Source organism: Vicugna pacos, chromosome 8 (genome assembly GCF_048564905.1).
Source record: "Vicugna pacos chromosome 8, VicPac4, whole genome shotgun sequence".
Classification (NCBI taxonomy): Eukaryota; Metazoa; Chordata; class Mammalia; order Artiodactyla; family Camelidae; genus Vicugna; species Vicugna pacos.
The window spans coordinates 74,439,967-74,465,586 of record NC_132994.1 but is presented as its reverse complement, the minus strand read 5'-3'; the positions used below and the strand labels follow the sequence as shown (position 1 = coordinate 74,465,586).

Here is a 25,620-nt window from a genome sequence, read left to right as displayed (position 1 = left end):
ACCTCCTCCAAGTTTTGCCAACTCAAATTATCTTCAGATACTACCAAATGTCCCAGAGGGGCAAAATCGTCCACAGTTGACAATCACTGGGATAATGGAGTGCCACCGGATTGGAAAAGAGCAGGGGTCTTCCACATGTTTAAGCAGTGTGGCCTGGCACTGACACTTCAGTGACCTGCCAGGAAAAGAGCATGCTCCAAGTAGCTGCCCCTTGGGCTGAGCCCAGCAAGAATATACATAAAAAAGATCTAAACCCACCCACAGCCGGCCTAGACCAACCTCAGCTAAGCCCAATCAGCAGAACCTCAGCCAACATACGATACAGACTAACAGAGAGTACAGACATCAAGGCTTGTTATTTTAAGCCACTGAGTTTTAGGGCCGCTTATTCTGAAGCACTGTTGTGGCAATTGTTGACAAATACAGCCAGGAAGAGGGTTAAGCCAGGATTCAAAACCTAGGCCCATCTGGCTCCAAAACCCACTATTACCTCAACTATGTCATAGAAAGTTTCCTCTACTGAATTAATATTCCTACCTCCAGGATGTGCTTGGTACACAGCAGAGATGCAATAAAAGTCTGCTTTATTAATAAGTATAAATATTAGTAGATAAATTTGTAAAAATTTTTAATACATTTTCAACAGGCTACTCATATTACCTTATTCTCACACTATTAAGCCACTGACTAAAAACCCTTGTGAAGGACACTACACAGCACTGCCCCACTTCACCACCACTGAGTCTAAGACTCTTCTCCTGTCAGTCCCAGAGCCATACACAGCCAAGTTCAAAACAGTACCTCCAAATTAACACTTACTTTTATAAATAAGTTGCTATTTGCAAACTCAAAATATAAAAAAATTTTTTTAGAAGTTCAGCAATAACTGAAAGAGTGAGGTTTTCACACAGATATGCACAGCAGAGATTTCTGGTGTACTTCCCATCTACCAGACGCTATTTTAGGCAGTGAGAATACAGAAACAGACAAAATCCCCACCCGCATGGGGTCTACATTCTGGTAACACTTACACAGTGTAATGGCATTTTCCAAGTGCTTCACATGTATCAGCTCACTTATAACCCCTCATAACTCTAGAAGAGATTACATTACCTCCATTACAAAGATGAGGAAATTGAGGACCAGGAATGACAAGTAATCTGCCCAAAGTCATAATACAAGCAGCAGAGCCAGTCAGGGGTATGAGTCCATACTTTTGACTACTATGCTACATTGACCCTTTAAAGTTTTAATATTAAAGCATTTCCGAGCCAAGCAGGATGAATTTGCTCACAAAATCAAGCTTACATACAAAAGGGGGAGGTGGGAGAGAAGCGTACATATATATAAGGACCTCTAAGACATATTAAGTGAGCAAAGACACGAGTAAGAAAAACGCGTATTTGTTTCACTGTGGCCAATATCTAATTCATATTTGTGAAATAAAATCTTTTCCCATACTGCCAAAATCTGACAGACTGCCTTGTTTTGTTTAATACAATTTTTTAAAGGTGAGACATAGTTCCTAATACTAATAGTAACTAACAGTTACTATTCATGTGGTACATACTGATAACCTCAAAGAAAAACTATGTGCAGATCCTAATTTTGTCAGACAAATTCTTTTAACAGATATTTAAAATCAAGGTATTTAAAAAAGTGATCTGAGCGGGGAGAGTATAGCTCAAGTGGGAGAGAACATGCTTCGCAGGCACAAGGTCCTGGGCTCAATCCCCAGTGCCTCCTCTAAAAATAAATAAATAAATCTAATTACCACCTACTCCCTGCAAAAACAAAAAAATGAAAAACAAACAAAAAAAGATCTGGAGGACCAAAATGGTTTTATACCTACTTCTTTTCTCCCATGAATTATAGATTTTTCATTTAAAAAGCTTTGATAAAATAAACATTTTTGGGTGCCAAGAGTCATCCACAACTCACACACCCACCTACCTATCTGCATGCCCACAGCTGGATGTCTGACTTCAAACTCAACACCACTTTGTAGCTCAGGAACCAGGGATTCGGTTATTCCAAATGATCAAAACCTTTTGAGTTATTCCTGATTTTCCTTTACATCCACTATCTAATCTACCAGCAAATACTATTGGTACTAAGTTATCAATCTCTGCAGGATCCAAACATTTCTAAGTCTTCTTGTTCAAGTTCCTCCTGGTCTCCCTGCTGTCACCAATACCCACAGCCTTTCTCCACACAGCAGCCAGAATGAATCTCTTAAAATCCAATGGCTTTCCATTTCACTCAGCAGTATACAAAATCCCATCCCTACAGGCCCCTCCGCCAACCTTTTAACCTCACATCTTACCACACTTTCCAAGCATGCTTGTGCCTGTTATTGCACTGCTGCTCACTCTGCCTGGAACATTCTCCCCTCGGATGATATTCATGCCTTCCTCCCCATCACTCCATTCGTGACTCTGCATTCCCTTCATTTTACAAGACTCCTTGACTATAAACACAAGCCACTACTTATCTGCTTACCCCCCTTTTTTTTCCCATAACACTGACTGAACCTAAGAAAATATTAATTTGCTTATTGTCTGTCTCTGCTACTGCAATGCCTGCTCCACGAGAGCAGAGATGTTTAGTTCACCACTCTACCTGCCTCCTGGAACAACGCCTGTCAAAAGGACCCTTTATGATCACCTGTTAGCCTGGCTTATGATGATGATGTAAGCAAATGAGAGCAGTACTTCTCAAACTTCAGCACGCGCCATTATCATCTGTAGGGCTTGGAAGACAGACTGCTGGGCTTCACTCCCTAGAGCTGCTGATTCAATTAATCTAAGATGGGGCTTGAACATTTACCAGTGCCTAGGAGGTGTGAATACTGTAGTCCTGGGACCACATTTTCAGAACCACTGATCTAGACAACATCACACGTTCTACCCCAACACATCCATCAGTAACAGTAGTTGATCATACCAATAAATCTCAACTGGTAGAAGAACAGGAATAGAGTAAAAAGGTGTTCTTCCCTCTGGACCTACACTATAAAACACATCCCTTCTAACCTAAGGCTGTATGGGACATATGTCTTTTAAGTTATGCAATATAATGTCACTCTCTGAATAGGATTTTTTTTTTTTAAAGAATGGGAACCAGGCAGATCAAGCTTATATCCCCTAACAAGGTTTTATGCTCTTATGTATCCTATGTTAATGACTACTGCTGAATCCTATCCTTTAGAGTTTAAGTAAGCAGATGAGAAGGCTGATGTCGTTTAGGAGATACTGAATCACCAAACAGTAGTAGACTCCAATTGGGACAGCTGTCCAGATCACAATTCACCATCCCTGGAATCATCTAATACCCAGGGTAGGTGCAGGGTGGTCATATCTAGGTTATGTCAGTTAACCCCAGTCCCTAGTCATGGCAGATTGGTCAAAAATACATTCTCTGTCCTAAGAATCTGAGGTTTGAAGAGAGGTACTGATGCCAAATTATGTTAAAAGCAAGGCTCTCAACAGAGAAGGTCTAAACTATGGCTGAGGTTCCCAGAAATGTCTTGCATGGTTCCTCTCTTTTATAAGGTTTTATTCTCTAACTATTCCTTTAACCCTTTGGATTATATCCAATTATCTTCCAACAAACTATTTCTTTACCTACATTATCCAAAACTGTTTACATATTTGCAGCCAAAAATATTTATAAAAAGACATTAAAGGTATTAAGTTTTTAAGAAACTGTATTAGAAATGTATCTTATAAAATATCAACATTTTTCCCCATTAACCCAAGACATCTATTTTCCATCTCTAGACTAGGATACCATCGATTTAATCAATGAATCTTAAGAGTACACATCACATCTTTTACTTTACAATACTAACTTCTTGCATTTGCTTTCAGAAGTCCTCTGAAACATAGCAAAAAGCCATCAATTTGCCTTTATATAGTCAATAGGTACTGGATGCCTACTGTGTCAATATTTTGTGCACTGGGAACACAGCAGTAATAATAAAAACAGGTTCTTGTTTTAAGAATCTTATATTCTGCTGGAGACAACAAACAAATAAAAGAAAAATACCAGATAATAAGTGCTACTGCAGAGAAATAAAGAGACAAGTGAAATAATGAGTAACCAGATTGCTTTCAAATTCTTTTTTGGGTTTTTTGGGGGAGTGGGTTAATTAGGCTTTTATTTATTTTTTTTTTAATGGACGTACTGGGGATTGAACCCAGGACCTGGTGCATGCTAAGCATGTACTCTACCACTGAGCTATACTCTCCGCCCAGACTGCTTTTAGATAAAATGGTCAAAAGGCCTCTGTGAAGTGACAGTTAAGCTAGAATCTTAAGACAAGAGGAAGCCAGCCAATTAAGATCAGTGTATAGCAAACATAAAGATCTTCAGGCTGGGAATAGACTTGACTTATTCTTAGGCGCCAGTGTGACCACAGTGCATTGAGAAAGAGGGATAATCATTTAATGAGGTCAGAGATAGAAAAGACCGTATCACATAGGGCTTTGTAACAAAAGGCAGCGTTTGGAGCCATTTATAAATTTATCGTATAGTACAAGGAGACCATCTACAACAAAATGCTCATAGAGAACAGCTGAGCAAGGGGCTAAGATTAAAAAAAAAATTTACAAACAGTGATTATCATAAAAACGTTAGCACTGCAAGGAAGCTAAGCTGTCTTCAGTCTAACTTCTCATTTTACTTAAAGGACCAAATGCTTCTCTGGGGTCTCTGGCTTCTCTGTGCACAGTCAGGTCAAAGACAAAGCTCTTTCTATAATTCTTGCCTCAATTTGAAATGTAAAATCAAGTCTTTACTATGTGCATTTCCAAAAGTGACAAAGCAGCATTCAAATGAAAACATATTTAAAAATAAAGTTTAAAAATTATCCATGCTACATTATTCACACCTCTAGCTCCTCATGAAAATATTTTTTAAAGTAGTTGACAATGCTTAAGTATTTTACCACCAGACAGATCTCCTCCCAAGTACATGAAGCAGGGAAAAAAAAAGAATATAAACAAAATATACTTACATCTGGGTATTCTTTTACAGGCACATAAAGTTTCTCTTGTAACTGAACAATAGGTCCCACAGCATCAGGCAATTCTGCACTCCTTTTCTCTGTACTGCCATTTAATGTGTCATTGTACATGTCTTTCCGTACTCTGCTAATTTCTGTTAAAAGTAAAAATTTTAAATGTGTTAGACAAAAAAATATTCTTTCTAGCCCAGGAAAAAAAAAATAAGAGGGTAGGGGAGAATTTCATTGATAAAGTGTTAAAACTAAAAGAAGTAAAGAACTGTTGACCTATTCTCTCATTCTCCAAATTAAGACTACATTTAACAGAACTGTAGCCTTAATTAACTTCTACCAGAAATCAAATTTATACCAAATAATATATTTTATTAAAACTAAGAGCCCAAGCTCTTAGTCCCTATGATACAGACCAGTTATCTTACCTAATTTCTCCATGCTTAAACAAAGCCAGTCATCCCAAACGACTGTCTCAGACAAGTAACGACCATAAGAATGCCTATCAGACGAAAGTAATACCAAAGGTTCCTTCATACTTCAGAACTAACCTATCCGAACAAGATCTTAACTGGACCACTTCCTCAGACATTTTAGGTATCTTTGGAATATCCCAACAGAGATGTCCAATAGATACATAGTGATTTTAAGTTCAGAAGTCTGAGTCTGTTACACAAACGTATTGATTAAAGCTGAGGAACAGAAGAGATGTCTTAGAGAGGGTATAGGGAGAAGGAAGAACTGAATCAACCCTAGAAAAAGCAGTAAGGAAAAGATCCAAACCAAGAAGAAATGGAGGTAGACAGAAGAACTAGGGAAGAGGGGCAAAAAAGAGCTAAGAAATGACAGACTGAAGGACAAGGTGATCAACAGTGTCAAATACCATGGAAGTATGGTAAGGTAAAGAGCAAGAGAGGGTACCTTGGATTTGACCACAAAGCCAGTGGTGATTCAGAAGTTCTGAGGAAAAGATAGCATGAAGATTAAACTAAACTGGGTAATCAATGAAATACAAGGGAGAAAGCAGAAATATCTAAAGTCAATGACTTTAAAAAAAATTATGACAGTTTCAAGGCATAAATATTACTTTAAAAAAAAGCATGAGAAATCTATTTTAATGAATCAAGTCATATACAAAGAAATCAATTAATTCTTTCAAGAATTCACTATTAAGCTTTCACAGTATGTTAGAGGACAGGCCATTGTCCACTGGAATACAATGTCTAATAAGGGCTGTCATTATTAAATTAGCTGAATGCCTCAGTATGAGAGATCTCCATGTTATAGATTATGTTCTCCCTGGGGAAAAGGCTCATGTCCACTAGCATTTAAAAATAAAATCCCTTTAATAATAAAATAAAATAACAAATCTTATCTCTTAAATAACAATTTGCTTATCAAAGTTTACCAAATGTTTATCTCTGAATAGCAAGTGAAATTTTCCTAAAAATCAAAAGAGGGCACCTTGTATTTAACTACATTATAAAGGCAAGACTTGATTCTTTAAGTGCTTTTTTCTACCTCTACTTTCATAATGAATCTTTCCTAAAGACATCTAGTACCAAATTAGCATTCATCTTAAATTAGCATATGACAGCAATTCTCAAATCAAGTTTTCAATGACCAAATAATAGTTTAAACATAAATGATTAACATAATTATGTAATTACAGCAAGTAATTAACCAAGGGTATTAGAAAATTTTAATCTAATTAAAACTGCACATATATTCTGTAGTCCAGATCTCTATATAAAAGCACTTTCAACATTAATTTACTGCATTAAAATTTCAACTACCCAATTCTTGTTAATAACAAGAATTAATAACACTCATATAAAAACCTGAGAATAGCATAAAAGGAAACTATAGATAAAATTTGCGTACAAATACAGATGCAAACATCCTAAATGAACAGGCACCAAGAGCATACTGAAAGACTAAAGCACCAAGACAAAGCAGAACTTACAACATGAATGCAAGGATAGTTCAAAATTTAAAAATCTATAAACACAGTAATAGGTTGAAGAAGAAAAAAATGATTTTTAGGTAAACAAATTTATCAAACTTAGAAAAACCAAGAAAATCAATTGTAAGTAAAAAAATCAGATAAGATGACTAGATCCAAACACAAATATACAAAACCCAGTAACTTCATATATCCAATTTGACGATCTCATGGAAGAAAAGGTACATCCTATCACTTAAGTTGTATTTCTATAAACATTTTGTGATTATTTAAAAAGTCAAAGTTCCATGAAATTGTTAGCTGCTGTATCCTCTGCTCTTACAGTAGTGCCAGGAACACAGTGGGTCCTCAGTTAGTACTTAGTAAATTAGACAGATGGATGGGTGAATGGAGGGAGCAATGAGCTAGGCTCTAAAGCAATAAAGTTAAACAAGTCATGGTTCTGCTCTCAAAGAACTTGTTTTAATGTAACAGGTATGTAAGAAGAGGTATATAAGAAGGTATACCCTTCTAAGGTAGAAGGACAGAAAGAGGTATAGATTAGAGACAGTGGTAGCACAAAAGCAGGAGTCATCAATTCCACCATAGATAGGGTACCAGGGCTAAGAAAGAAGTCAAGAAGACAGAAACTCTGAATTTGTTTTCTAATGATAGGAGTAAGTGAGGCAAAATTATAAACAATGTAATTACAAAGTCTACTTTTCTTAAAATTAAAAACTCTTTCTACCATGTTTCTTTCAGTCTCTAAGATACATCACTCAATTTAGCAACAGAACATAAATTATGCATAAGACAGTACTGATGTGAATGAAAAGGTGACTAAGACAGTTCTAGTTCTCAAGGAATTTACAGTTGTCACTGTGGAATCTAACCAGCTGAGTACTACCTTTATCAACAGTACTGTCCTAGCAAGGAAATCATTAGCACTTTCAGCATGTTAATTATGACACTCAAGTCAGAACAAGTTCTGATTCCAGTTCTAACAGTAACCGTGTGATTTCAGACAAGTCTCTTGCTTGTCTCTGTGCAAGTACCTCCCATGGTTAGAGACTGCTTATTGACTGAATCCAACCTCAGTAGGCAAGGACTCATTATTTTCCCTGTTAACTCCAATGTTTTAAAAAGTTTTGTCTCCAAAGATTTTCAGTCTTTAAGGGCTGACAGAGTTTCAATTAATGTTATCCTATCATGTTGTATGATCATAATCAAAATACTACAGAAACATGTCATGGGTATGGGTAATGCTCTAATTCCTTAAGTGGTTGGTTCACAGGTATTTGTTTATGAAACAGGAATGCTTCAAAACTAGTATGTTTTACATCCTTTTGTTGCATCAAACATTACATGATAATACTCAAATATCCCTTACTGCCACAATGCTTTCCTCAACCTGCAGCAGTGGTTCAGAGAAGTAAAAGTTCAGAACCATTTGCTTACTCTAGTACAAATTACTAGTATTTGCCTAGTATAAAAAATAGTATAAAATTTCCACTACAATAACTCCCAAATATCCCCAATATCAAGACAATTTGTTTTAGACATCTTCGAAGTTCTCAAATGTTACAAATTTCACTGAACCAAAATCTTTCCTAAAATTTCTCCCACTCACCCCTGTTCAACACTCCAAAGCTTATAAAACAGGTCAATTGCCTCTTTCATATGACAGCCCCCCTCAAGTACTTGAAAAGTTCTGTAATACCTAAGTGTCCTCTCCTCTAAGCTATATAATGGCATGGTTTTATACCTTCCCACTCATTTAGACACAGTCCACTTGTCTGTGTTCCTTTTAAAACGGAAAATCCTGTACTGCACACATCATTCCCTGACAAACAAGGAGCACTCAGACTGAGGCTGCCTACCTCCAGCACCAAACACTCCACTTTCACTGCACACTGAATACCTTCACTTCTTTGGCAAGCATGTCGCACTACCGACAACGCAGTGGTGCTAAGCCATATTCCATACTTCTACAACTATTCAAACACCAACAGACAATTCAATTTTTTTTTCCTGGTTATTTTCTACTAGACTAATACCTTCAGACTGATATTAATCTGTCAGTTGACATTCTTTAGGGATGACTACTCAGAGTCAAGGATCCAACTAACTGTAATTTCATAGCACACACATTTCTCTAGCCTGCACATTAAAATTTAGGCACACCTTATCATCTGTTTGACATCTCAACTACACTAGAACTGGAAACCTCCTCTGGATCCACCAGAGTATAAACAGGAAATAACTGCTTTTGGAATGTACAGGTTGTGCCCTCAAGTTGAGAATATGCATTTTTCAGCTCTGGGGAGTATTCACCTCTCCAGCGTTCAGGTTCCTCTCATTTTCCATGTTTTCTTGCATTGGCAATGATCACACTTTTTCATATTTCAGTATCCTGAAAACTATTTTTGTTTAGGCCTGAAAACTTGTTTTGGTTATACTACTTACTGTCTCCTTACATTTCTCTGCTTTAATTATCTTGATATTTTTCCTTTGCCAAACTAAAGCTCAATTATCAGTCAGTGAATTCTGCTCCTAAGAGAAGAGGGAAAACAGTCATTGCACAGTTCTGTTTTATATAACCTATTAATATTGTATCATCAGCCCTAAGTCTTTTCCCTTTCCCTTAATCCACCTAACTATGGATTTGACTAAACGTCTGTTTTAAAATCATTCTTACATTTCACAAGCCTTAAGCTCATTTTTGCTTTTAGCTTTTCCATTACCACCACTTTTATTATATCTGAATTATTAGATGTGCATCCCATCCACTGCCACCTTAACATTTTAAATAGTCTTTTAAAATCTGAATTATTGGCTTAACTAGCAGTTCAACTACTCTGTGGAAAAGCAGAATGTCAGAATTAAGGACTATAGGAAGAAACACTAAAAAACAGAAAAAAAAAACACACTGATAAATCTAAATTACAAAATTAAGTAGTCATTTTCAAAGATAGATAGATAATGGCTATGTATAAATTCAATGCTGCAGGGTTGGAAAACTAGATAAAGAATAAAATATAGCCTATTTTACTCTGTGGTTTAGAATTTTTTTCAACAAATTTAAAACAGAAAATAAAAATTAGTTAATGAAATACAAAAAATAGTTATTAGCTCAGTAGTAAACAAACAAAAACCTAATGATACACAAGTAATATTTTAAAAATGCATAAAAGAATTATTTTCAGAATTTTTAACAATCCAAATTAAAAGACAACTTTTCAAAACACTGAAAAATTTTTCATATAAACTACATCTTATTCACAGTGTGTGGGAGCTAATTTCAATTGCTCAACTGACTATGCTGATGTTATAGACATATATATTTTTTATTTGGGCATCTATCTTTTTATTTGAGTCTCACATTTAAACTCATCAAAAAATTACCTTATCAATGTAATACAGGAAAAAAAAGGTTACAGTGTCATTTGACCATTAATGTCTCTTTTTTTAATTTAACATTTTCTATTAATTTATTCAGTAAAGTAAGAGCTAACTACTTATAGAAATATATATGCTTTGATGTACATAGTATAAGTTTCATAAGCAAAGTTAAAATGACAGCTTTCATCATTCCAAATAAAGATTAAATGGGATCTATTATTTTCTCACTATCTGAAACCTGTCTCTTGCTGTACACTAAAGAGGTACACTAACACAAAAAGCAAGGTAAAATTTGGTTAAGTCTTAATTAACAAATTATTAGTCTCTATTTACATGATATTCATTAAACTTCATGACAATAACATCAGGAGTCTATTTCTACATAACTGGCACTGTATGAAGGGGTGGCTGTTACGTGCCCTGATGGACTTCGGGGCAACAAACATCTCTTCTGAAAATAGAAACCGCTAATCCATGGTTTACTAAATACAGGGAAAGTTTTAAAGATATTTTGAGCAGAGCAAAACCCACAGAATAATGCAACTTCACTGTGATCTTTTTAAAAAGCCACATCCACAACGTACAGAAAACAAATGAATTAAAAAGCAGATTACTCGAGAATATGCACCATTTAATGGAATATATTTTGCTTACTCAACCTAATATATTAAATGTGATTTAATTTTGAGGCAACTACATTGAAACTGGCAAGAAAAAAATCAAGCTACCTACTGGTAATAATCTAGATGGGACTTTTTTTCAGTTAAACTATATTTTGTACTTCAGAATTATAAGCACAAAAAGAAGAACTACAAAAAAATTAAAGTCAACAGTTCTCGTTTAAACTGCCAAAATTAACAATTCTTCAAAACTGTTGACAAATTTCACATAAAAAATATGAAACAGTCCATCCTAGTTTCATGATTGTTCTCAGCAGCAGTTTTGTACTGTGAAAGATACTTAATAATAGCTACATTTCCCTGGAAAGGCTCCTTCAAAGGCCACAGAAAAGAATGTTACATGATCCAATTTATACTAAGTATGTGAATTTCTAGATAGACACATAGAAGTCAAAAAAAGGATATAACAGCTATTAACAGTAATCATCTCTGGGAGATGGATTTACAGGGACAACTTAGCTTTCACAATACTATATTATTTTTCGTTACGATTAATAACATTTAGAAAATAATAAAGATATTCTCATTAGAATGACAGGAAGTATTTTAAGTCAAAATGCTGCATATAATATTGGATTCTTCATATAAAATTATAATAAGGATTAAGTCACTAACTCCCAAGTTAAAAATAAACCACAAAGACCTATCTATGTTTTTTAACTTATCAGCACCTCCACAATGCTAAAATATTTGAATTACCACGTGATCTTCACAGAATCTGAGGTAGCACAAATTTTAATACCCATTTTAACAAAAAAAGGAAGAAAGAAAGGAAGGAAATGTTCAGAGATTAAAGAATTTGTCCAAGGTAACAACTAGTCTATTCAGGGTTTCATAAAGGACTTTCCAGAATAAGAAGCCCTTAAAACTTACTAAGAGATAGTAATTAGTGAATGGAAAATAAGAAAGTAGAACAACTTTTGGTTTATTGCTAGCCACACTTTTAACTAGTGGAGTCCAATATGTTCCTGTTTCACTAGTGACTACCAAAAAATCTTTGCAGCCCTCCTGCTCTTTCAGCCCATGCTAACAGAAGGCAGTTTTGTGGATGAAATCTAAGGCCTGATTCCTAGAAGAATGACAATCCTAAATGAAGAAATGGATACTGCTGGTATACAAAAAGGCAAAACAGGCTATTAAAAGAACAGAACAGAGTGGGGGAAAGCATTTTTTAAGTGATAAAAATCAACTATTTAATTGCAATAGGCATCCTTTCTCATTTAAATTGGATTTTTTTGGAGGTTAGTCAGTTTTAAATCTGGTTAGTTTTATATATTATATATTATTTGTTTAAAAATCTTGCCTTCTGGTCATTTAATCTTTTAGAATACTCAAGGGAAACCAGTCCTTATCTCTATATAACAGAGTTTGAGAAATCTGAAGACTATGTAACAGTAAAGTGGTAGATATCAGAATCCAAGTAAACTTAATACTTGAGAATCTAGCAATTTTTATTAATGACTCTTTTCCCAACTCTTTTAAAATTTCTGGAAGAATAAAAATAAACTCAAAGTAATGGAAATGGGAAACCAGGATACAGGAGTGGAAGAGAGACTTTTCACCATATAGACTCTTAGCAGGCCTTTGAATTTTTAATCATCTCAGTGAATTTACTTTTCAAAAATAAATTACATGTTTGAAGTTTTTACTTCTAATGACAGTAATGGATTATAATCCATGAGAATATAATGATATAGATAACTGAATGAATACACACATGTGGGAGAAGGGACAGACCTTCCTTATGGAGGTCCAAAAAATATAGAAGGAAAGATGAATTTTTAAAAATCATCATTTGAAAACTACCAAAGTAATAAATATTACAAGCAAGAACCACTCATTGGGTGCTAAAATTAGTGAACAAAACTATGATGACAAATGGTATCTGTACAGTTTCAGAGAATCTTCCCACAGAACATTTATTAACTACATCGGGGGAAAAAAAACACACTGTACAGTGGAGAAACCAGGCAGGTACCACCTTAACCAGGTGACTGAAGTTCATATCAAGAATAATATGACTATACCCGTTTTATGCACTGAGCAGGGTCCAAAAGCACTTCTGTGGTTTTCTTGCCAAAAATGCATCATCTCAATCTAATTCTGAGAAAACATCAGACAAGCCCAAACTGAAGAATGTTCTACAAAACTACCACCAGTTACCATCAAAAGCGTCAAGAAAAGTATCATGAAAGAACGTGACACTGTCACAGTTTGGAGGAAACGAAAGACACATCATCACTAAATGCAATGTGGGATCTTGGATTAGATCCTGGACCAGAAAAAGCACATGAGTAGAAACACTGGTGAAATCTAAATAAATATCTGCAAATGAGTTAATAATATTATCAATGTCAATTTCCTAGTTCCCATAACTGTACTATGGTCATAAGAGCTGTTAACATTAATTTCTGTACTATTTTTCCTATTTCTCTATAAGTTCATTCATTTAAAAAAAGAGCTTTAGCTTTAGCCTTTGGAGTTATTTATTCTAATGGAGTAGGGGGATAGCTGTGGGACAGAATGAAAACCATGCCAATGTCTTCTCTAATCTTTCAAAAAATAAAAAGAAAATGTCTGCTTAGCAATAAAACTGAGGATCTCAAAAATCATTCAAAAGCATTTCTTTAATTCAAAATAATCAAAAAATTTTAAATAGTCTCTTTAAATTTTCTTTAACAGATACTGCTTTAAAAAACACATAACCTCCTTAAAAACACGGAAAAAGACTACAATCCATAAACAATGACCTTTATGTAGAAAGCTAATCCAAGAACCACATGCAAGTAGGGAAAGAAGACCTGGCCTTGAGTTTACACAACCTGGATTTTATTTCTGATTCTCTGTAAGATTTAGAAATGTGGCTTTGAACCCTCTGGGTCTCAATTTCCTCCTCTGTAAAATGAGGCTAAACAAGATCACATGTATGGTTTCTACCAGCTCTAAAATTTAATCAATTAAGAGTACACCTTCCTGTTTTTTCACAGAGAACCTCATTCTGTGCCCCTTCAATTGCTCACAAGAAAGGGCTATATAAACTCAATGAGCAACTGAGAACACAGACAATCCCACACCTGCTGGAACGACACATTCCAAAATGTCTTAAACCACTGGGAACCAAGACTCAGTTTAAATGATACTCTTGTAAAGCACCAAATCCTCATGTAACCAAGCTCCACATATTTGCATTTGGGTAGGTAAGAAGAGGTCTGTCCCTTATGTACTTCATCCTCTTCAATCTCCAACCCCCTCAGGGTTTTCATAGGAATTGGTTAACTAGAGTGAAAATGAAACAGAACTCTCAAAAATTTTGAAGGAATTTTATCTGCATAAGGGGAAGAAGTGGGTTACTTTTCCTAAGTAACAAATTTCTTTTACTTTTCATTGTTCTTTTCAATTGTATTCCAAACTCTACTTAAGCTCAATGGAGAAAAAGCCTAAGATTTGTAATCATGCAACATATGTTTATCTGGGCATCACCTTAATTCCATAAACTAAAGCAAATCAATGTCAAATGACATTCACAGGTGTTAGAGCAGCCCATATACAAGAGAAATTCCTTATACAATGAAAAAGCTAAAGAGAGGCTTTTTCAAGCCATAATAAACAATCTACTACACATAATATTCAAAAAGATCATTTATAACAAGTGTCAAGATTGAATTATAAAATTTCCATCCTTCTAACAAGAGCAACATATACAATACCCTTAACTGTCAACGCAATTTATACTGAAAACATTATTTTAATATGGTAAATAATATGATCCTCTTTAATTAAACCAAAGCTGTTTTACTTTACAAAGAACTAGATTTGGAAAATCTAAGTCACGTTACATGTGCTGCTAGAAGAACTACATGTACTACATTTTTACTACCTCTCAAAGTGTACATTCTACTATCTTACAACAATATTCTTGGAAAGATTTTTAATATGAGTTGTTAAAATACAGAATACAGCACTCTTGAGATAAAACTTTAATTCATTAGAATGCAAGGTAAATTGTTATCATATAAAAACACTACCAAAATAATACAACAAAAACCCCGGTCAAGGACATTCCAGACAAACCTTGTCCCTGAACTCCAAACACTTGTATCCAATTCCCTTCTAAACATGTCATCTTGACACATTCAAAACCAAACACTTCATCCGTCCCCCAAACTTGCTTCTCCTGATCTCAGAAAATGGCAAAGTCCATCCTCTCACACATCACATCCAATCTACCAGCAAATACTATATACTCACTTTTTAAAATATATCAAGAATCCCACTTCTCATCACCTCAATGTCCTGCCACCTTAGTTCAAGCCTCAATCATTTCTCACCTCAACTACTAAAATAAGCTAACTGGCCTCCCAGCTTCCACCACTACCCTTGTCAGTCTATTCTGTTTTCCAGAGTTAGCCTGTTAAAATCCAAGTGATATGTCACTCTTCTGCTGAAAACTCTCTAATGGAGCCAGTCTCAAAATTTTTGGTCTCAGGATTCTACCTTCAGAAAATTAATAAAGGAGCCTGAAGAGCTTGTGTTCATAAGATGTGCATCTATTAATGCTTCCTGTACTGGAAACCAAAAGTGAAAAGTGTTTAAATAACCTTTGCTTTGCTTTAAAAAATAATAAACCCTATTCCACGTTAACAGAAAACATTTTATGGAAAACAATATATTTCCCAACAGAAGTGAGAAGCACTGTTTTTATTTTTGCAAGCTGTTTCAACACCTTTCTTAACAGAAACAATGGAATTCTCGTTATCTTCTTCTGCATTCTCTCTGCTGCAGTATCACACAGCACATAGCCTCTGAACACTTCACTGTACACTGATGTAAGAATGAGGGTGAAAAAGCTAAATAACATTATTATGAAAACAGTTTGACCTTACAGACTCCCTAAGCCAGGCCACGTTTAAGAACCACTGCTCTAATATTTCCCCTCTCAGTGTAAAAGCCCAGGTCCTCACAAAGATCTACAAGGTCCCACAAAACCCACAAAGGCTCCTCCTCACCACCACGACTCCATAACTTTCCAACCTTCTCTCCTAACCAACCTACCCGTGCCTCATTCACAGCTCTCGCTGCAGCCACACAAGGAACTGCTGGTCCTGGCCTTGCAGTCTTGCACTATCTCCTTTGCTCCAAAGTCAAATTTTCAACAAGGCCCACCCAGATCTCTCCATATAAAACTGCAATTTGTCCCCAATCCACCCAGAATACTCTGATTCCCTTTATCCTATTCAATGGACTCCCAGAACTCATATTGCCTCATACACCACAGAATGTATTTATTGTTTACGACCTGTCTCCTACGTAAGAATATAAACTCTGGGAGGGCAAACAGCTTTATTTTTGCTATTTGGTATATTCTCAACATCGAAATCCTTGGAAAAAATACCTTTTGAACAAACCACATTAGGACTACTAGCACAAAAACATGCAAAGCTACAAAACATTCCTGAAACTTCACTAAATCATCAATAGGCTATTTGCTTGACAACTTATTCCTCTTCCCTTTAAAGTAACAGAAATGCATTCCTCTTCTCAGAAGGGCTAGCTCTCTTTATTCCTGACCTGTGAGAATAGGTTTAATAACATGTTAATAACATGTCTTTTACATCACTGTTAAATTCTTCTAGTGTATTTTGGATCAAATGAGGAGATAAAATGCACAAGCATCTGAATATGACTGGTCTTAGCTTAAAAAAAAGAGAGAAAAAAAAACCTAACCCATAAAGAAAAGCCTGCCCCTTTCAGGAATGCAAAAAAGGAGCTGTAACAATACATTCCTCTTGAGGTTTTTCAAAACCTCTATGTTGATCAACTGTCTATTAAGAGCATATTTAGTAAAAAACGTAAGAATATAATACAAAAGCAGCTTTTAAATTTTATTTCCTAGAAGTACAAACTGTTTATAAAGTGGATTGGTCTAAAAGTATAATCTGAGGTTTTTTTTTAACTTGTCTTAATAATCCATGGTATAACATAATGGTTTTCATATATATACATTCAACAAATAATTTTTATATAGCCACCATGAACTAGGCACTGGCCAAGGCCATAGAGATATAGCCGTGTGCAAAAATAGACATGGTCCCTGCTCTATCAGAAATTAAGTGAGCAAAAATAATAGTTGAAGCAGAGAACTCAGGTTTGGCCTCAAAGAAGCACCTCTCAGCAGATTTCACATACATATTTCAATTCACATTGCAAAGTAATAATGATCTTAAATTTTACTGAATTTCTGTTCCTTACTAACATTTTACAACGTAATCTAGGGAAGTTATGCAAATATTAAAAGTATTATGTTGCATTTAGTGGTCATGTGGTCCATGTGATCAGGAGATAGATAATCTTAGAGGTAATTACTCAGGGAAGAAAACTGAGTCTTCAGAAAGGAAATCAAAAGTCAGATTCCATAAGGTTTCCTGCATCCTCTAGACTTCACATTCCTGCTTGTGACTGGACTTCCCTAGTACACACGTTTCACAAACCCCCAGGGAAAGCAAGCCCACCAGACACCACACAGAGAGTCATCTCTACAGTATAAAATAAATTCTCCTTTATAAACAAATTATCCAACTAACTGTTCCTCTGTCTCCATTTCCCCTGTTATCCAGACCTTCCCCAAGGCTGACTGAAATGTCACAGCATGGTGTTACTGGAAACGAAACAGAGATGACTGGTGGTGGGAAGGGTAGCACATAATTAGTCGGGAGAAGTATCTCTTGAACTCAAATTAGAGAAATGAGGTCAAACTTATTTCCAAGGGAGGAGTCTCCCTTCAAAGTCTGCCTTGGAGAACAGGACTTTATTATTAGAGTCTGGCTACAGATGGATTTCCTCACAGGTAAGTATTACTCTCATCTCCACTTTACAGTTAGGAGACTGAGACTTGGGGATTAAGTGCTTTCAACCAAAGATCACATAACATGAAAGTGGAAAACTCACGATCCAAACCTAGGTTTGACTCCACATCTTATTGCTCCATTTCCCAAAACTAAATTTGGTTGCTACTAGAACAGTGTGTGCAAGTGACAGTTTCTAGGGCAACACACAAAATGAGCACACAGGACCAAATATGGGCTTGATGATGAGAAAAGCAGTGATGGCAGACAGTAAGAGCCAGACAGAAAAGAAGAAAAAGATGGGGAAGAGGGTACAAACTAGAGACATGGATAAAGAGAAAAAGAGGGAAACATGGAGATACATATACAGTAATAATGAAGGAAAGAAAGAATGGTATAATCCAAATTACAGCTAGTATGAAAGTCGAATGAGAGATTCTCATTTAAGCTCTGCCAGGGACTAGATGCATAACCGTCAACAAATCATTTAAGCTTTTCATGATCTATGATTATTCTCATATATAGGCACATCTAAGATACCTCTAGGCCTAAGCTTCTGAGTTCGATAGAAAAAATTTTTTCACTTGAGTAACAGTATTTGTAGTGTCTTGAGCACATAATAGGTGCTCAAGAAGCTGTTATTACTAACTGAATAAGACCCATCTTTTATAGCATCAGGCACTGTGCTGGAGACACTCTACTAAGCACCATGGTCCTTGCCATCACAATTCCTCTATAGTTTCTATGTAAATGGGTTAGAGTGCTAGAAATGATTGACAAATGAGGCTGCGTGTCCTCAGATCTAAATTGGGCCTGAATTTGGCCTAAACACTAGACAAAGCAATTTTTAGACAGTAAGCCAGAGTTCTGTAGGCTTTGGTTCTATACAGGAAACACCAAGCTAGGGAAAATTGGATGCTAGATACATAAACCCTCATTTTAATTATTATGAAGGAAAGGAGAATAAAAAGTGGAAAAAACATGGACATAAATGTATCACTCTGATGATACATAATTATGATGATGGATCTGATACATGAAAAAAAGCTTAAAATATGTGCTTCTGTCCCACTCAAGGGTTTTTCCCAAACCTTAGTTTTCTGATTCCTAATCTTATCACCTATTTTTAGTAGAGTCCTTGATTATCAAAGCAAGTGGTTGTTTTTCTTGCTCAAGGTACTTCTTCATTCACTCAAAAACTTCTCAAAGACAGAGATAAATAAACAGTTGTATTTTAGAGTAGCCAGGCTAAGGTTGAGACATCCAAGTTACCATTCAAATTGGGTACTGTTCCTTGAAACTCCACTGAATTTTTCCCAGTGAAAAGATCATAATGAACAGAATTTCTAAGAACAAAGTTCTGTCTTTACCAAGGCCTGCTTTGATAGGGGGCAAGCGGAAAACTATTGATAAAAACCAAAAATCTAAAAAACAACCTTATTTCAAACAACACTTGTACCATCCCCATCACCCTGAAAAATGAATGAAATACAGTCATAAAAGATGAAATCTCTCCCTAATGGTGGTTTGAAACCAAACACTCCTACAAAGACTAAGTACAACAAGATCTACCATCTTTAGTTAGACAATTTCATAGGCAAGAAAAGAGTAAGATGTACTTTAGAACCCTCCCTCCCCGCCAGTACACTGTTTTTTTTTAAGCAGGGAAGTGGAAAAGGCCATAAAAGCTCTCAAAACCAGGTCAATTCATAGGTGCTTGGGGGCACTGGTAATAATCTTCAGGAAGACATCAAAATATCAAGACTTAACAAAAAGTGAACTCACTCTGAGAAGGTCAATATTAAATGGAACAAGTTTTGAAAGAAATTTAATACACTTCCTGCATTCTGAACATGTTGTGCTGTCTTTTCTCTCATGAAAAGAATGATGTTTTGAAGTCTAGGAAGCTATTTACACAGTAAACATACCATCACCTTCCTTAGAGCTGTAGTTACAGTAGCTAAAGATAATTTAACGTAATGTGCATATAAAGGAGGACAACTTAACAGAAAAACTCTGCCTCTCCAGGTCTCTGTCCAGAACTAACCTAAGTTATCAGTTCACAAGTTAGATAAAATTTAACTTTTTAAAAAATTTACTAATAGCTGACTGAAGGATTGTAAATACTAATCTGTGATGAATAGAGAAACTGTTGAAAATGCAATCTTTGAAAAAACCTATTATAATGTCTCAGTCAGCCTCCATTTCTTCACCTATAAAATGGAGTTATTTCCAGGTCACAGGATTGCAGGAAAGATTAAATGAGATTGTGTGTGTGTGTGTGTGTGTGCGCGCTCGCGCGGAAGGGGAGAGAGATGGAAAGAGAGAGAACATACCTGAATCATACACATAAGAATGTCCATATCATCATCATTACCAGTGATGGCTGTGATATAAAATTATACATTCCAGAAACGCTGTATCTTGGCAAGTGGGTCTGAAAGATAGTATGTGCTGATCTGATGAATATCTGTTATGTAAAATCTGTAACTGGTCTTTTCTCAGAATCTATAGGCATAAAAGATACTTAGAAAAGGCACCTACCAAATACTATTTGCAAATGACCACTTACGTGTAAATTCGCCATAATCAGCAAAAGGAGGCAGAAGGTAACAAAGATACAGTTTACTTTTTGCAACTCATTTTTTACTAAGCTCTTCCTCAAATATTCAAACATATAAATCCAAAAAACCTTACAAACTACTCAAATACAAACCCCACAGTAAGTTCAAGTTATTAGAAATGACTCTTAAATATCTGGAGTAAATGTTCTCTATAGCACCCTTCCCACCACACATTCTTTAAAAAGGTGTTTGCTCCAGGATCTGATCTGTTTTGATTTAATCACTTTTCTAGAGTTTTAAGATTAACCTCAAATGAATATTTTGAGTGAAGGAAAACTGAAGAGACATTCAGGCTTATAAGGTATCTTTGCATAATTACAACTTAATACCTTAAAAGTTATCTAACCAAAAACAACACAACACAAAAGGATCACATCTTACACTGTTACCTTGAAACTGTAGTAGTATTACTGAGAACACTCCCTTTACTTCACTCCACTGACAATCCTGTAATCTTGAGCTAATTCAGTGATGTGACTCTTCAAACATGTATTTCTAAAAATCCATTCAGAACTCAAACTTAGATGCTTCAGGTTTTCAGACTCTGGCATAAACAATCTTGAACTAAATGGTAGCTACCTTTATCACAATAATAGATTTGGATGAATGGAAGCGTATCACTTAAAAAAAACTTTTAAAAATGTAAACCACCACCAATATCTATGGAAAATGAATATAGTATCAGCTTATAAACAACTAATTATACTCAGCCTGCTACAGAAAAGTAGTAAAGTTTTAATGAAATAAGTACTATATATATATCTATATACACACACAGATGTGTACACACATATATACACCCACAGTACTTATATAATTAAAGTTATAGACAAATTACACACATACATGTTTATATATAAACATATTAATATATAATATATAAAAGTATATTTATTATATTAAATAAATTATTGAAATATATTAACATACACCTGTATTTTATGAATACAGCTTATATACATTCCGTATACCTTATTCTAACTTCATCTTGTATGTTAAAATGCATGAAATTTTACATTTTTTCTGAAATTGAAAATAAAGTTCTCCACATTCTGATTTACTAGATTAGGAGCATTAGAGTTAATTATACTTTACTTCTCTCACAAAGATCTAACATAAAGAGTATCTTTAGTCGCTATCTCTGAATTCTAAACCTGCCACAGCTTACTTAAGCCAAATAAACCAAATGATCAAGCATCTATATCACTGGTAACAGAAGAGTTGATTTGTTTTAAACTCTGCAAATTTCAGAGATGGCTAAACAGGCTAATTTAACTTCAACATCATATGGAAACTTACTTCTCATATGAATGCATTACGTTCAACCTAGCACTTAAAGTAATTTAAGTGAAATTTCCAATGCCACGGACACAATTACTTGTACTTATTTTAATGAGAAAAAGTAATACTCCCACATTTCTTTCATACCTTCATGAAAGATACCTTCATACCTTCACTCTCATGTGCACAACCTCAATAAACTGTTTCCAAAACACAGGGAATTTGTAAAAACTTTCCCTTCTACTCTTGCTTTCTCAATCACCAAACTAAATTTCCATATTTACTTTAAAACTAAACACTTCTTTAATCCTTATATTTAAAAAGAATACAGGCTTGTCACAGCTGTATCCTTACTGTATAATGTAACGTGATACCCAGAAAATATAATCTCAGATTAGGGTTATGTATCTAAGCAAAATCTAACAACCTCCTAAAAGTAATTCTCATTTCCCTTTGGAAACCAGTAGTTTCCATAAGTATATTAAGAAATATTATTTTTATATTTTACATTGGCATTTTTACATTTTAAACATTTACCATCCTCTGATAGGCCTCACTTCTCAATAGTCACAAATAACTCTCTAAACTTGGATGCAGATTTCTGTCAAGGAATATGTATATCATGGGGGGAAAGTACACCTCAAAATACATGCTACAATATAACCAGGATTCAAGGTTAAACACTCTAAATGCTGTATGTTGCATCAAGGGTTAAATTATCCCTAAGAAATAACAAGCATTAGTTACTTAAAAAGTAACAAAGTCCAGATTTCCTATAATAGAAATTCTACCGTTCTGTGTTTAAATTTTCTAATATAAACTATCTACATACAATAGAAAACAGTAAAGACTGATAGTTTATATGACAGAGATTCTAACAATTGAATGTTACTTATAAACCCAGAGTATTCTGCATCCTTTAAGATTGTGGTCCATCATATAAACAGCAGAAACATGAATTACATTGCATATGACCGTAAGTATAGTAAATGGATTTCAATTCATTAAGCGTATCATGGTGAAATATAAAAACGCAACAGTATTTCAGATTTTTAATGAAACACAAAAATGTATGTGTTAAAGGCGTTATGTACAAAGCATAAGCAACTTTAAACCAACTATCTCTAACTCTTGAATAAAATGCTCAAGTGTCATTCATCTGAACTAAACAGACCAAGCAAAACATCCTGTGAGTCCTATGTTCTCCTCAAAGTCGAAATGGGTGGATAAATTTAAAGCTTGTTCTCTCAAGAGTTGCTTTATAGGCAATTTTCTCCCAGTATCAAGGTCTGCAATTTCCATTTGGCTGCCAGTTTGCGATTAAATTCATCACCTTTATTATAAAAATGTGCTTTACTCCATGGCCTGCTGCACAAGAACTGTAAGGAAAACATTTTTCACTACTAACGGGAAAATCACTCTAAGGCAACCACCACATCCGCTCAGACATTAGCTTTCTCAATCTGATGTAGTAGGCTATCACTCACAGGAAAAACCTGTAACAACTGTGAAACCCATAGAAATGAAATTAAATTCTATAGAAATGCCATTTTAGCTTTTTTAGGATAAAATGCAACCAATTTCCTAATTTTTGCATTCAGTGTTACTGTGAATGAATTAACCACAAGACAAAAAGTCAATATACAGAATATTTCCAAGTTCCAATAAAGAGACAGAATGATTTTTAAGTGTTGGTTAATTCTCTATCTATCTTTATCCCATTATTCAAAAGTTCATGATTTGTTTTTTGCAACTTAACTTTCACTATCTGGGCAAACAGCCAATGGTCAAAATTAAGTGTAAGATACATATATTTATATAATACTTTTATCTAACCTTATCTCCTTTAGTAAGTCACAATATAAGCTTCAAAGGAAAAAAAAGTCAGAAAAGAAATAAATAATATTTCCAAAAAATAGCATTAAAGCTAGTCACCATGATATATTTAGGAAAACAATATTACTTGTGACATTTAGATTTTTTTATAAAGATTATCTATAAAATTAAATTTAAAAAGATTATCTATAAAATCTACTTTTACAAACTTGGCCTGTACATCAAAAATTCAGAAATCTCATATTTTCAAGTAAACTTGATGGTATTCATTTTAGAATTTACAGGGGTAAAAACAGCTAAATTTCACATTAAGTGAAGCCTGTAATCAGACGAATTATCAGATCATATAATGTGAACCTAGAATAAATTGTCACTTTCCTGCTGGGAAATGATGTGGCCCCTTTCTGTCTTAACCTGTGCATGCCTCTGTCCCAGCAGTTAAAGCACTGCTGCAGTTTCTATTTCATTCCTCTCTCCATACCATGGTATGGCTCCTTAAAAACTGGACCATGCCTTATTCATCCTTGTTATCTCCAGGACTCAGCAAAGTGCTGGATTAAAACTCTTTTAAGAAGTGTTAGAAACTAAATTATAGCAGGAATCAACATCAGTTTTCCTAAAACCACACATTAGTCACAACTAGCATTTTTTAAAGTAGAACAGAATAGAAAAATACTAGGTTACATCATAAGTAACACAACTTATTACTTCATGAAACTTTCACTTCAGCTGTTACATGTATACATACACAACAAAATATTTCTCTCTATAGGTAGCATTTTAAAAATTTAAGATACAGAGCTTTTCTGGTTCATATTTACGCCATTTTTCTGGTTCACTTCTGTACTGTCAGGACACATATACTAGCTATTCAATAAATAATGTTAACAATCAAAAAGACTCGATTTACAAAATGAGACTTCCACTTTCCTCTTAGTTATCACCACTTGCTCCAATACTTTCCTTCCCCCCTCCTTCTCAGGCTCAAAGCCACCTGCCTTTAAACATCCATAAATAAAGTAACAAAAAGTTTAGTATTCAAATTTGGACAACTTTAGACACATCTGCACAGACTATGTAACAAAGGAACAATGTCAATGTGTTACATTCCATGATGTTCAGTTAAAATATTTCAGTTAAGAAAATCAAAGGTGAATAAAAATGAAATGTGAAAAATAAGACTCATGTTCCTTACCACCATGTAAAACACAACTGACCTCTGAACAAAGAGGTGGTTAATCTGGATATAAATTATGTCAGCCCTCCACATCCACAGTTCCTCTGCATCCATGGATTCAGCCAGCCCTGGACCTTGTAGTACCATTATTATCTACTGCTGGAAAATGTCCACATATAGGTGGCCCTGTGGAATTCAAATCCGTGTTGTTTCAAGGGTCAGTTGTACATTTTCCTATAACCTAAAAACAAACCTAGGATTTTCTAACTCAGATCTTACATTCTCTAACTGATCCATTTATCCCTCTACTCTTTCCCTTTTCATATTTTCTTTTATTCAAACTTACAATAGAACATATTTTTTAAGATATCTCTCCTAAATTAATCATCCTTCAAAATTTAAATAAGCTTACACTAGCCTATGAAACTATAACCTATACAGAACATCAACACAAACATGTCTAAATATTAGCGAAGCAATGAGAGACAGAGAATCTAGACTGAGTATTCAAAAGATACCAAGTAGCTTTCTCACTTTCACTTATCTTTACTTTGGACTTTTATCACATCGTTCTATGGTACATGATCCAGATCTATAAGGAAAGATGGAGAGAGGACAGCTTTCTCTAACAAATGACTTTAAAAATATTTGTGTAAAATATGGACAGTGAACATTCTTATGCAAATATATACTAAATTGTTCCTAGACATAGATTCAGCCTGCAGGAAAACGCTAATGGAGACTACCAAGAACCTGGGAGAGCCTTCTGTCTTTGATTTAACATCAGTTCAATGATCATACCACTCTGCAGAT

General features: G+C 34.8%; 1 protein-coding gene across 9 annotated transcripts in view; it reads right to left on the bottom strand.

Annotated features, from left to right (window-relative positions):
• QKI (QKI, KH domain containing RNA binding) overlaps positions 1–25,620 on the bottom strand; it is a 142,562-nt gene that overhangs the window by 100,129 nt on the left and 16,813 nt on the right. For 7 of the 9 annotated variants that reach the window (XR_012075120.1, XR_012075121.1, XM_072966165.1 and 4 more), the window contains exon 2: positions 5,021–5,163. Coding sequence is in view for 7 of the 9 variants with exons in the window: in XM_072966165.1 (XP_072822266.1) it covers positions 5,021–5,163 (143 nt within the window). In the remaining 2 variants the exon portion in view is untranslated. Of the gene's footprint in view, positions 1–5,020; positions 5,164–9,431; positions 9,519–25,620 lie in introns of all 9 variants that reach the window. The other 2 variants (XM_072966168.1, XM_072966167.1) reach the window with 2 other exon arrangements.